Here is a 13577-nt window from a genome sequence, read left to right as displayed (position 1 = left end):
CAATGCACTGTGCTCAGGGATATACTGCGCACACTCCAAGTCATCAACTTGAAATAGTCAAATCCTTATAAATAAAGTAAATACTTAGAAAAAAAATCTAAGACATTTGTATTAGACCGGAATAAACAGCTGTTACATCTAAATACTATCACGGTTTGATATCCTCAGTAAGATCTTGTGTCAAGTCGGTTTCAAATTGCGAGCTAAGGACAGGATAAAAGTATAATGGCATTGCGCCATGTTTAAAATTATATATTCTTCTCTGCATTTCTTACATGCGCCATGATTTACCATCTCCTTTCCAATACCAAAGACACGCCCTCTGCAGTCAAGATTATTGATTAATATCACTCGTATACCGCATTCGCTTGTATGAAACTCGGATGCTCATTGCACCTGCCGCAATTTGATCGTCACCTATTAACTTTTGTTACCAGCAAACAATAGACAATCGGAACCCCGAAACGCTTTTTTTTTTCTTCACTCCCCGTACGAGCAACACAGGGACCGACAAGCTGGAGTTTGTGGTGGCGGTGACATGGGGTCATTTAATGAAATTGTGAAAAAATGTCGTTTGTGTACTGTAGACGAGGACAATGGTATTCCGATATTCGGAGACGACGGAAAGAAAATGTCACTGGAAATGAAGATTCAGAAATACTTGTCGATAGTGGTAAGTGAACAAGAATAACTAACTTCTCTGTGACAGTTCGGTGTCATTTACTTGATGCTGGAAACAAAGGGTTTGCGGCGCAACGAAAATAAAGTGAAATAATGAATTTATACTTGATTATTTGAGAGCAGCCCATTGAGTAGATATATGTTAATTAATATTAGAATGTAATTGAAAGAATGAGATATGTTGTTGAGTTCATTTGTAAGAAAATTCATTTATAAGTGTAAGATATTCAAATTTTTGAGCATCTCGTATCTGATTGAAAGTACCGGTAGACGGCCAGTAATTGCGATGGTATCGGCTATGTATTTAAAGTATAACAATGTGTAATTTGTAGTAACTGCTTTTAAAATAAATTTGATTAAGTATTAATATCATGTTTAAGGAAAAGTTACGGCAACTGGTTTCCGGCGAAATCAGAGCCATATTATTTACATAATTGATTTTCGGATTAAATGACATAGGTAGAAAATAATTAATAAATAAACTCATTATGCGCTACAAAACAGATGATGGATAAGGTAGAAGATTAATCAATCAACGTCCAACGAACTAGGTTTACTTTACTTTTTTTTTTTCCAGCGTATACAGCTTTATAAATGCGTTTCTTAAAAACAATCGGGATGATGTAAAGGTTCGAACTTTATACGTGCTAAATGTAAAACCACAGCTTACTAAATTATAACAATTTAATTTTTGTTATATAATTGATACTATCTGTTGTAACATACGTTGTTTAATAACAAAAATTATTCTGTTATATTCAGGGCTGGTACCGTGATATATAAACCCTCCAAAGCATGCTCCCATTTTTTTTTAATATATATATATATAAAAATATCTTAGTGAGTAAGGCAACTAACCTGAAAAGCAAATCGTAGAACTCGCAGTTTATAACGAGCATTGTAACATTCTTTTTCTTGTCATCCTTATTAAAAGAATCAATATCTCACGGTTAATTGAATGATAGGCAAGCCATCCCCGCTGTTGTAGTTGTTACTACACACGCATTTGGTGCACGCGGTTCTGTGTTCTATTCGAGGAGAGAGTACTGAATGTATTATAATGGTTAGGCTTCAAGTAATATGGAGAACATGGAAACAAGGTTAAAAAGTGTGGTTCATTATTATGCGGTTGTAATGCAAAGCTAACTTCACTATCTAGCACAGGTTTGTGTTTGTGTTTCGCTCTTGTCTTCCTTTACGCGCATACGAACCGTCACTTCTCGCCTGCTTCCTACGATTGTACTTCTTCGCCCTATCCTGAGCCAGACAAGTTAGAAATAGTATTGCTTGTAGTAAACACCTAGCACATGTTGGTGCCTGTTTTTCTCAGAAATAACAGTTTTAATGGCATGTAAACTTGCAGGTATATAATAAACCTGTGCTCAATTGGTGGGCAAATGTCAAGAAAATTAGTGTCCAGAAGACATTAGGATCATTTCCGTGACAAATATCTCCCAGGCCTTACTTCAATAGTGCATTTGGGAGGACCCCCAGTCCGAGCGTTATTTTGACTTAAACTATTAAGTCTCAAAATTTCAAAAAAGACATTTTACAGTCTATGTTTATCAGAAGGGGTCCAGCTCTATTTTCTAAAAATTGTTACAATTTTTGTAATTTCTGTTCATGTTATGTTATGTTATGTTATGTTATATTATATTACGTTACGTTAGTGTAGGGGTCCATCATAATTTTCAAAAAAATGGTAAAATTCCGCTTATTTCTATTAATATTAGGTTAGATTTGGTTACGTTATGTTACGCCTAAGTACTTGCATCATCCATTTCTCCAGTATTTTTTTTTAACATGTTTATGGACCCCTTGTGGTAAACATACTCTCATATTACATATAAAGTTATGATAATTGCCGTCGTTAGATTGACTCATTTGTTATTCTGCATTCAAGGGCCCAGTCTAAGTTTGTAATCTGCTAAATAGTACTATGAGAGCTGTTTGAATCGTTTTAATATTAACACGTTCGCTGCTGAGGACGCCCATCGGCGTCCAGTACTGAATTTGGCATATGCGCCGGACGCCTCTCGGCGCTTGTCCCTGGGAAGTGAATCAGCTGCAGGGACAAGCGCCGAGAGGCGTCCGGCGCATATGCCAAATTCAGTACTGGACGCCGATGGGCGTTCTCAGCAGCGAACGTGTTAAATGAGTTTTACCTGGTGCATGGGGTCCTTGGTTCGATCCCAGCTCGCGCCAAGTGAGCTTTGTGGTGGACACACCCGTGTGCGTAGGTTTTCTCAGAGTTTTCCCGTTTCCTCCCACTTTCCACCATTTTATTCATTTCTTATCATCACTACCCCCTTTAGCCTAGCCGGCATTTTTGAGGCACGCTACCTCTTCAGATCTATTTTCAAGCTATTGCGAAAGCTATTAACACACCTAAACTGTGTTTCATGACAAGTTCCTCGTGCTGGAAAGTGATGGACTTAATGTAAACGTCTCTCTTCGGCGAATGTTAAATGATTGGTGCCAAGATGAACGGTTACCAAAGCTTCTGGATATTGGTTCTTGTGCTTTGCACACAGTTTCTAATGCGTTTCGTGATGGAGTAAAATCATTGTCGTGGGATGTTGAAGATTTTTGTGTGGATGTATTTCAGTGGTTCAGAATGTCTACGGCTCGACGAGAGAACTATGCTTTTGTTCTGTCAGTATTGGAGAAAGCCATTTCTTTCTGCGATATGTCCCGAACCGATAATTACCTTTGTATCCTTGAAGATGAATGAACTACAGAAAATTCAAGACCAGACGAACAGAACAAATAAAAACGGAAGATGGCAGATAAGCATATTCAGGCACTGAAGAAAATGAGAGAGTAACTGATACTTTTACTGTTGTATATATTTCCTTAGACGCACTAAATTCTGTGTGCAATTGTGTATTTAGATACTTAACAAACCTGCTCTGTGTATCACTTGTTTTGTGATTTTTTAAAATGAATTTTGTGTTGATTTTTACTACTTATGTATATTATTAAAAAAAAAAAAAATGGAAATGATAGGATCTTGCAAGAGATGAAATTATCATCATCTTGAAGACGTATACTTACAAACACTGATTTTCTGATGCAGATCCTCTTAACACTTTCCTTATGGTCGTTGCTTAGTACTGATGAGCTACATACAAAAACAGTAAAAAAAAAAAAAAAAAAAAAATGTATAAAATTTTGCAACGAGATAATTACCCATTTAGTTATATTTAGAGTAGAATGTATATTCATATAACAATTGGTGGAATTTCCATGTTTTTTTTTTTTATTTATTTATTTCTATATATTAGATAACAGAAATTTCCCTCTGTCACATTTTCACGAAACCGCCTATATTTTTTCGTCTTAATTTCCTATATTTTTTTCATTACCATTGGAAAGCCTGGATATGCCAACTAAATACGACCATAGAAGGCATGAATATACTATTTGTAGGAAAAAATGTGAGTTTCACTGTTTTATACATATGTCCCAGTTCTTTTAATCTATACGAACATTGTAGTTAATTATTTTTCAAGTCATCTCAAAGACCAACAACCGCACGAACAATTTCGGCTTAATTGAATGGCAGGCAAAGTTGCAATAATAGTATATCTCCTGCTTCAAGCACAGATGTACAATCCGCGGCAAAAAACCTGCAACATGAGGATGTAAGTTTATTGTGAAACTACGCCTAACAGCACAGGGAATGAACATAACGTCTAAGTGGAATGAATCACGCCAGGATAAATCTCGGCCTCCTCCCGTGCACACTTATTTTGGAGCAAAAGACTTCGTCATTTGATAATAAACGTATATGCTCATGTTGCAGGTCGTTTGCCGCGGATTGTACCAAGTAAGCTCGCTGTATCAATTTTTTCTTTTGGAGTATAAGACATACCCTTAATTTTGTTATATTTGAATAAAGTGCTGCGTATACTCGAATTTAGTAGGTGTTTTGAAACAGCTATAGTTTGTGGCAAACTGGCTGTAGCTTGTGGTTCAGTGTTCTACTGGCTGGTTCATATATATATATGTCGGGACAATAAATTGAAAGACCCTAATCCGATAGACATTGAAATATATTAATCTGTGAAGTTACAGAATATACATATGTTCTAAAATTAAATTCATCTTTGAATTTATGTACACTATCATCACATTTATGATCTAGATTACCTTTATCGAAATTCAGTAGCAAATCTTTTGTCCGAATGACAAAGGACTCAAACATGGTTCTATGAGTGTTCATGGAACAAGAATGAAATATTTTAAACCGATCCATCCGACACTCTGCTGTTTGACATCGTACAGTGTGTGTATTAAAAGTACATGTTATTTTCTCACAACTCTCACGATTTTAATTTTCGAGTTGTATACTTCTGTCAGTTTTCAGCTCAATTCTCATTGACTTGTACACACCATTGCAATCTATGTGTCTCATTATCAAAAGTGTCTGAGATGAGAAATCTTTTTGTGAAATATGTTTTAAACACTGGAAAATGGCAATTCTGGATTGAAAACTTCTGCCTCACAAGAAATCTTATAGTTTTCAAAACATACAGAGATCACTGGGGGATAGCTTTTCACAGTAGAATGGATGAGGGACCATTTCATTGTTCTTATTTTGTGAAGGATACCATCGTCCCTTCATCCAGCTGTCGGGAGAGGTAATGTGAATCGACCTTGACAAGTTCAAGTAGTCCGTCAACATTCTTTCCACGATGTAATGAGAGTGTCCTGTGAGGTTACAAACACCCTCAACGGTAAGCTTTCTGTCCTCCATTACTAGAGTGGGATGGTTGCACAAATCGGGATTTCGGAACTCCAGTAAATCTTCAGGAGACTCCCGACCTCTCTCACCCGTGAACTCTTGCACCTAGTTTCTGACAGTACAATTCGCAAGGGTAGTAAAGATGGTTTCAAAACAAGAGAACCTCGTTTCTTGTAAATGCAAGGACAACCACACGGCTCTGTCCCTTGTGAACAGGCCATAAATCTAGGAAAATGAAAACATGTTGTCAGACGTCTCCCTTTCCATCAGATTTCTTTTATTTTAATTATCACAAAGAGAAATAACATCTATATTTCTCAGTGGTTTTCCTTTCTTTTTTTGTTTTTCCTTCGTAATGACATAGGACATTTGGCATCCACCACCAACTACCGTACTAACAAGGGTTGGATTGCTCTTTTAGTAGTGGTGTGAGACAAGGTTCTTATGTTTTGAAACTTACAATATCCCCACAAACACCCTTCCTTTTACTGGCAATAAATATCAGTACCTTTTCTCAACGTAGACAAAACCATTTTGGGCACATCTGTGGTGAAATCCGCCATTTTAGATCAGTATCAAAATGGCTTTATTTCAAGGTGAATGTATTAAAAACGAACAGTTGGAAGCTTGAAATTGAATTTTGTACAGTTAAAGTTTAAAGTTAATTCAGGTATTATTATACTAATATACCCAAAGTTTTGAAGTATGCAAAACGACACGTACTTTCAGTGTGCACCTTGTAGGTAACTACAAAACTTAAAACCCTCTTTTATTGTACATATAATAAATACAAAATAAATTTTCCACATCACAAAAATAAATTAAATGTAGTTCTCCATTCTGTCCAGAGCTTTGTTATGTCTGGGGGGGGGGGGGGGGAGAGCTTTTCGTTTTGAAACACAAGCTACTTTGAGAAACAAAATAATGTGCATAAAGTGGTTTTAACAGAAGAGAATCTTGAAACGTAGAGTTAAAAATTTCAGTTTTCAAAATTAAGAGCGCACAGTTTGCTAACGGTAATTGAAATTAGAACGGGTAGAAGGTCGTTTAATGTTCTGTGTTTGATTGATTAATTAGGTTTTATCTAGGCTGTTTGTCCTCATTACGATCACGATAAAGAAACATATCAAAACATAACAGGAAAAAAAAATGCTGCAAAAGAGAAATTAAAAAACTACCAAATGAAGAGAAAATAATAAATATATCACAATAACAAATACATCGGATGTTCTAGAAATGGCGCCGAAGGATCACAGAGTGATATTCTACAAGTCAAGTCAAAATAAACCAATATACCGTTTGGGTCTTCGTCTGGAGACGCGAATCGCACAATGTGGCAACGTCGCAAATAAAGAACCATAGATTAGATCTACCAATTCATCAAATAATTACATCGATTCTTTCCAAATAACAGTTAAATTCAATAGACGTTGACACTAGCATCCCTTATTTCCTTAACAATCGTTGGAACTGTTCGATGGATTTGTAGAACAGTGCTAATGGTTCCAAGTTAATATGCGATGTTACTACAAAGTGAGATTTTGATTCCCCATAGCGGCTGAAGGAGGTCTCGGAGGGCGTTCCACCGTATAACATTTTAGCTTTATTTTGACGTATAGAATAGTGTTCCGTGGGCACCATTTTTAGAACACCCGATATAACAATAAAGAAAATATAAAACAATAACAGTAAATAGTAAAGAAAACAATAAAATTTCAGAAATTAATGCTTGAAGTAAACAAAAAAATAAAAAGATAAAATAATAAATATGAGAATAACAAATATATAACAAAGACAATAATAACAATAGAGAAAATACATAAGAAAAACAATAAATACTAATAATAGTAACAATAGAGATAATATTTAACAGTAACAATAGTAAAACAAACAATAAAGGGCCAAAAGTCAAGGTTTGAAGTGAATTTTTTGTAAGTAGGCCAAGTACCATCCACTCAGTGTCCATTAGTTCGTCTTCCACCATATCAAATTTGAAAGAAACTGTAGGTGGTTTACGAACAGGTGTACATTTTGGGAAAGAACCATATCATTGAGCTGGCGTATATTTTGGCTAAGTTTTAGGCCGACGACAAAACATAGGCGGCTATGAGCTAGTTTTCGCCGAAGACCATCACTGATAGAAACACGTAGGGTTTTGTGGGATTCGCTAGTTGATGTGACTGGGGTCAAAATTTTTGGACTATTGTCGGAAACAAGATCAGTTTTGGGTGGAAACATCGGACGTTTGGGTTGCCACAGATTTACAAGAAGTAGCTGCAAAAGTAGCAAAGGGAACATGAAGAGAGGAAGGGATGCTTTCTTTTAAAGCGACGCTTCGTATCGGCAGCAGAGATCTTCTCAACAACCATTAGCTTTCTGATGCGTTTCTCCCGCTAAAAGGCTGGACAGTCCTGAGAGCAAGCAGAGTGCTCGCCCTTGCAGTTGACACAAAAGAGCTTGGTCGCTGTACAGGGTCAGGGATACACCATGATTACCCTGGCCACAATACGCACAAAATTTAGCACTGATTACACGACGTGCTGGTATGCTCGAATTTTTGACATTTGAAACAACGCAGAAGACAGAATATAGGGACGGTTGATAAGACTTAGTGTTCACATAGTTTTGAAGTGTAGGCAAACTGAAAGTAAGAATTAATGACTGAGTAGTAATAAGCTCACCTGACTTCTTACTTTTGATCCAAGCTACCTCTACAACATGTGTTCAGTCAGCTTCGATGTAGTCCCCTTGTCGGTGACATTGAAGAGGTCCCATAATGATATTATACCGCGAGAGATGTTTAGTAAATGATGGGGTCTTACCGACACGCTCACTGACCAATAATAGTAAATTTAAATAGCTTCACTGTTTTCTTCTCGTTGACCGTTCCCACCAATAAAGTTTCATTTCGTAATTTCTTGATACCTTTAACCTGCCCGGTGTTGTAAGTAATTAATAATGTAAGCGGACGATTTGCTACAGTATTGGCACTATCAGCATTTTTAATTACAAGACATCGGACTACATGCATCACGATACTTGTCTTTTCCACACTGTCTGCTGTTTGCAAATTTATCTTGTTCTTGTTTGACTTGGGCCTTTTGCGAGAGGGTTCGCTCGGACCCGAGTTTATAGTTTTTGTACCCATATAAGTTGGTATTAAATATACATTTATAAATAGAAATAAAGTTTCTTTATTTTATTTGTATTATTGTTTTGTTACGTGTCACCATACCTGACTCCTAACGAAAAGTGATCTGAAAACTAAGTTGAGAAATAAAGTGGTCTTGGTCTGCATTTAGAAACTGACCTGATATTCAGTATTTCTTTTAAAAGGTGTCCGGAGTATTATCCCTCAAAACGTTCGGATTTCCCCCCGAGGTTATAAATATGTATATGTAATACAGATCAGTCCTTCCGCAAGTGTAAATACTGACTGCCCCTAAAAGAATTTTCTGAATGAAACCACTGTTCTTTTCATCTGATGTGGAAGAAAATTAAAAGACAAGTTTGGTATTAATATGACTGTTCCACGAACAGACAGGAGATTGCAGAATGAAACACAAGAGCACTTGTTACTGCAATCAGAGATGACAGTATTCTCGTAGTTCGCTGCGTTCATTAGATGAAAAGAAGACTACTACAAAAAACACTTTTCAACATCGGACTTCCGGTGCAATTGATTCATGTAATACCAGGGTTGGCTGGTTTAAACCAGCTAGTTTTTTTTTAAAAAAAAAAACCAACTGGTTTAAACAAAAAAAAAAAACAAAAAAATGTTCATAAAAGTGTAAGTGTTTGTAAAATCTTGATGAACACACATTTGTGGGTTATCACGTTTCATTCCCGTATATTATTCGTATTATATTCAGACCTAAATTCCCCATTCATTACTCAAAAAGATTATACTACAAAAGCAACTTTTTTTTATAAGTTTACAAATGTTTATTTTGTGATTTTTTGTAGTTGTTATTATTGTTATGTAATTACAATCGAAGAAAAATTCTAAATATTGTTGCGTTTCAATGTTTACTATTGATAAAATACATCGAAAATGCCGTACTTTGTGTGTGTGTGTGGGGGGGGTCATACAGACCCCACGAGAGGCATTTAGTGAAATAAGTATCTTTGGTATCTATTTATGTATAAATGAGTCTGAGCCAAAGTGGACTCAAATAATTCGTATCTTTATTCACTTTTCTTATTGATATGCAGATTAAGTCGGTGTATTTCTTTAATTTGGACCAATAAAAGTCGTTGTTAACTAACTTGAACTAAATTAGTTCTTCTGTACTCCGTAGTACTTTGAAATTGTTCATACGTAATTCTGTGTAATGGTTTTACTTGTGCAACTGTTTATCTTTTTGTCCTTCTAAAATGACTCTTGACAGTTATATTAAGGAGCATGTAAAGATCAGTAGAACGTATCTTTTTTATCAGGATTCCTTCGTGAGTGAGTCGGCAGACGTATCGCATTTGTGGCCAATTAGTCCTGGTTCCGAGTTCAAATGGAGGACAATTTCTCTCGGATGTAACTCGAGAAGCGGTTTTTATTCCGCTTTAAGCTTATGTGGCCCCTTCCAGCATAACCCGGTTGTTGCATAATAACATCAAGGCGAAACGAACTTATTTTTGTCCATATATGATATGAATATATAGAGCAAATTATTTAAACCATAAAAACCTGGTTTAAACCAGAAAAACCTGGTTTAAACCAAAAAACTGTTTTTTTTTTTTTTTTTTTTTTTTTAAATAAAAACCATGGTTTTTGCCAACCCTGTGTAATACTCATTTCCAAACAACTTTCCGAAGCATGAAGTTTTTGATAAGAACACCCAACCTGGTTCGATAGAAAACCAAAATCAGTTCTGAAAATCCGAATTTTTTGATAAAAACTGAAAACTCGGTTTCGTTTTTTTTTTTTTTTTTTTTTTTTTCCCTAAAAATCTGAAGCCAGTTTATGTGTCCATTACTACTGAGAATATATTATTTTACATAATTTTGTGAAGAATATTCCGAACGGAATAGTTTCGAAACTAATACAACACGTTTATCACATCAAAATATTTCAAACATATAAATTGTAAAATATCACAGTAAATCAAACAAAATAATCATCAAGGAATTGCAACAATAACATGTATTTATTACTTTAATTTTATTTATTATATTGGGCAAGAACGCTATTTTGTCTGGCAATAGCTATGAATTAGAAGAAGAAATATTATAAAAACGTCATGAATAATCACGATTTATAAATGTTTTATTTTGCTGCCAGTAGAGGTAAATGTTTGTTTATACGTCTTAATCCGGTTGCTATGGTAACAGTTCTTGTTACCAAGGAGTTGTTTATAAATAAGTGTCAATATAATTCAGAAAGACGCCATATAGTTAGAAGTGTATGGAATTGTTGAGAAACAGTTATCAATTATTTGGAAATATAGTGCTCCTAAGGAATTAAAATAGTGTCTAATCATTTGAATTATTATCATAGTACAATAAGTAGTAACAAGTTCTAATAAGTATATAGTAAATCGAACTGTGAGGCGTTGCTTATAGAATCAGAGTAGGAAGAGAGGGTGAGGTGAAGTCACTTCTCAGCGTGGTCGTGATTTATATCGGATTCCCACGCTGTGTAGGTTGGTGTTCAAATTTACCCGCTTCAACTTTTTTGTAAGTTCGATGCTACGGTGTGTTAGGACATTACACATCCCTCTTAGGGGCAAGTCTTGGGTACCGATACTTTGACGTGTAGAGCGGTCCTCACAGGAAAGGTCTAGATTTACCTGTTGTAGGCGTAATCAGTGGCGTAAACTAGCAGAGTATCGGCAAAAATTTGGATTCCTAACCAATGAAAAGCAATGGAAAACCATCACTGTATCTTTCCCAAGAACACGCAGCATGAGAATGGGAGATTTTTTTGAAACTAAATTACCCCAAATGGGTAGAGCAATAAACTCAGAATCTCATATTGCAGAAGCAGTCAGCTCTACGAATTTTGATAGGGTAGGGATGAAGCAAGAAGTTGCTTAGTTACGGACAGGCAATACAAATTGGAGAATGGAACGTCAGGAGCCCAAACATATCAGATAAGCTAGAAAATATGAAGAAACAGAGATTCTGCGACAGAACGTGGATATAATGGGGATCAGTGGAGTTAAATGGAAGGAACAAGATAATTTCTGGTCAGATTAATATAGAATTATCAACTCGAGTATAGAAATAACGTCACTGGAGTTGGATTTGTAATGAATAAGATGATAGGAGGAACTCCATTTACGAAAACAGAATCAAAGAAAAATCTGGGTGTAACCTATGATAGCTGCTTGTCATTTAAAACTCATGTAAGAAATATAAGTAATGAAGCTTACAGAAACTTAGGCTTGGTAGTAAGAATAGCTAGAGACTTAAACACGATGCATGTGTTCAAGACATTGTGCAGTCGAAATTAGAATATGCCAGCCAAGTATGGAACCCGAATCATGTTACCTACACAAAACAGATAGAGACGATACAGACTAAGTTCTTAAGATCTCACTTACAAACAGACAGGTCACTATCTTAAATTTGATTCAGCTGCTACCCTTGTAGCAAATTTTCATTTTGAAACCATTGAGCAAAGGAAAAACATTCTTGATGTATTATTTTTATTCAAAATCATTAACAATGAGGTAGATTGTTTGGAACTAACGAATAAGATTAAGCTTCAGGTTCCTACCTTAAGAACGAGGCTAGCAAACACGGATTTCTTATTCTGACAGAAAGCTAGGACAAATGTACTAATGGAATCTCATATGTAGCGAATATGTGCTTCTTATAACAAGTACAGCAAGGTAAAATAAAAGTTTAGATATGTGTAGTATGTCTGTAAATGATTTGCGAGCTGAACTGTTGAACCACTTTAGAATGCTATACAGAATACTGTAATTGGGTCTTAAGAGCCTGTTGTATTCTTAAATAAATAAATGAATAAATAGGGCGATGGGTAAGGAGTTATAACATAGTAAACTACAGAATAATAACAGAAAAAACAGCTACGAAACCAAGGGATATAACCATTATCCTAGCATATGGGTCAACAACAGCGTACGATGATGAAGTAGAGCAAGTTTATGAAGCTATTGGAAATGTCATGAAAGACGTAAAAAGAAAAGAAAATCTTATTCTAGTAGGAGATTGGAATGTAATCATAGAAGGCGACGCAAGAGGGAAGGCAGTAGGAGAATATGGACTAGGAAAGCACAACAAAAGAGAAGAAAGACTGATTGAATTTTGCAGGAACAACAAACAAGTAGTAGCAAATAATTTGTTCAAGAAACATAATATGAAAATTTATACATGGAAAATGCCAGATTTACAGAGGTAGCAAATAGATTATATTCTCGTTAAGGAGAGGTTCAGAAACCAAATTAAGAACTGTGAAAGATACCCAGAAGCGGATGTGGACAATGACCACAACTTAGTCATGATGAAGAGCGAGTTAAAATTTAAGAAAGGAAGAAGGAAGGAAAAAAAATGATAAGATTTGACACAAGCAAGCTAAAGAACAAAGAAATTTAAGAAAGTTCCGTCAGAACGACAGTAGATAAGATGGCAGAAGAACCAATGAAGGAAGAAATTAAGAAGAAATGGTCATTCATAAAAATTGGACTGCTTCCTACCGCAAAGGAGGGACGAGAGGTGATCAGAAATTTGGTTACAAAGCCTGCAGTGAAATGTGTATGTATTATTCCATACAACCAACAGCACATAAGGTTATTTTGCAACATAACGGGTGATTCCTAAAATTTGGCACTAAATAATTATGATTCAGTATAAAAATGAAAAAAAAAAAAAAAAAAAGACAAAAAAAAAACTTTTCTGAAATGTTAATTTTATTACAGTTTCTCGTACAAAGAAATAACATAGATTAATTAATTCTTCCGGTACGTCGAACGTGATCTACTTTTTTAGGTACATTGTCTGTCTGCCATCCGCTGTATGAGATCCAAGTCTATATTTTTCAAACAATAATGTATTCTGTTTTTTTTTGGGGGGGGGGGGCTTCCCACCCGTTCTAGTACACACGCCTTTTAAGAATTGACCACAATTGTTCAATTGGCCGCAGCTCTGGAGCACAAGGTAGATTATCTTGCTTAACAACAAA

The 13577-nt window shown here is 35.5% G+C and overlaps 1 protein-coding gene across 1 annotated transcript in view; it reads left to right on the top strand.

Moving 5' to 3' along the window:
* The first annotated feature begins 346 nt into the window (after positions 1-346).
* The window catches only part of LOC145684069 (uncharacterized), a 56507-nt gene continuing 43276 nt past the window's right edge, over positions 347-13577 (top strand). Inside the window, exon 1 of the mRNA XM_081755922.1 lies at positions 347-673. Within this exon, the coding sequence (XP_081612048.1) occupies positions 539-673 (135 nt within the window). The 5' untranslated portion in view covers positions 347-538. The remainder of the gene's footprint in view (positions 674-13577) is intronic.

Source organism: Thermobia domestica, chromosome 4 (assembly GCF_964235325.1).
Source record: "Thermobia domestica chromosome 4, izTheDome1.hap1.1, whole genome shotgun sequence".
NCBI lineage: Eukaryota > Metazoa > Arthropoda > Insecta > Zygentoma > Lepismatidae > Thermobia > Thermobia domestica.
The sequence above is the reverse complement of the archived record's forward strand: the minus strand, read 5'-3'. Positions and strand labels throughout refer to the sequence as shown.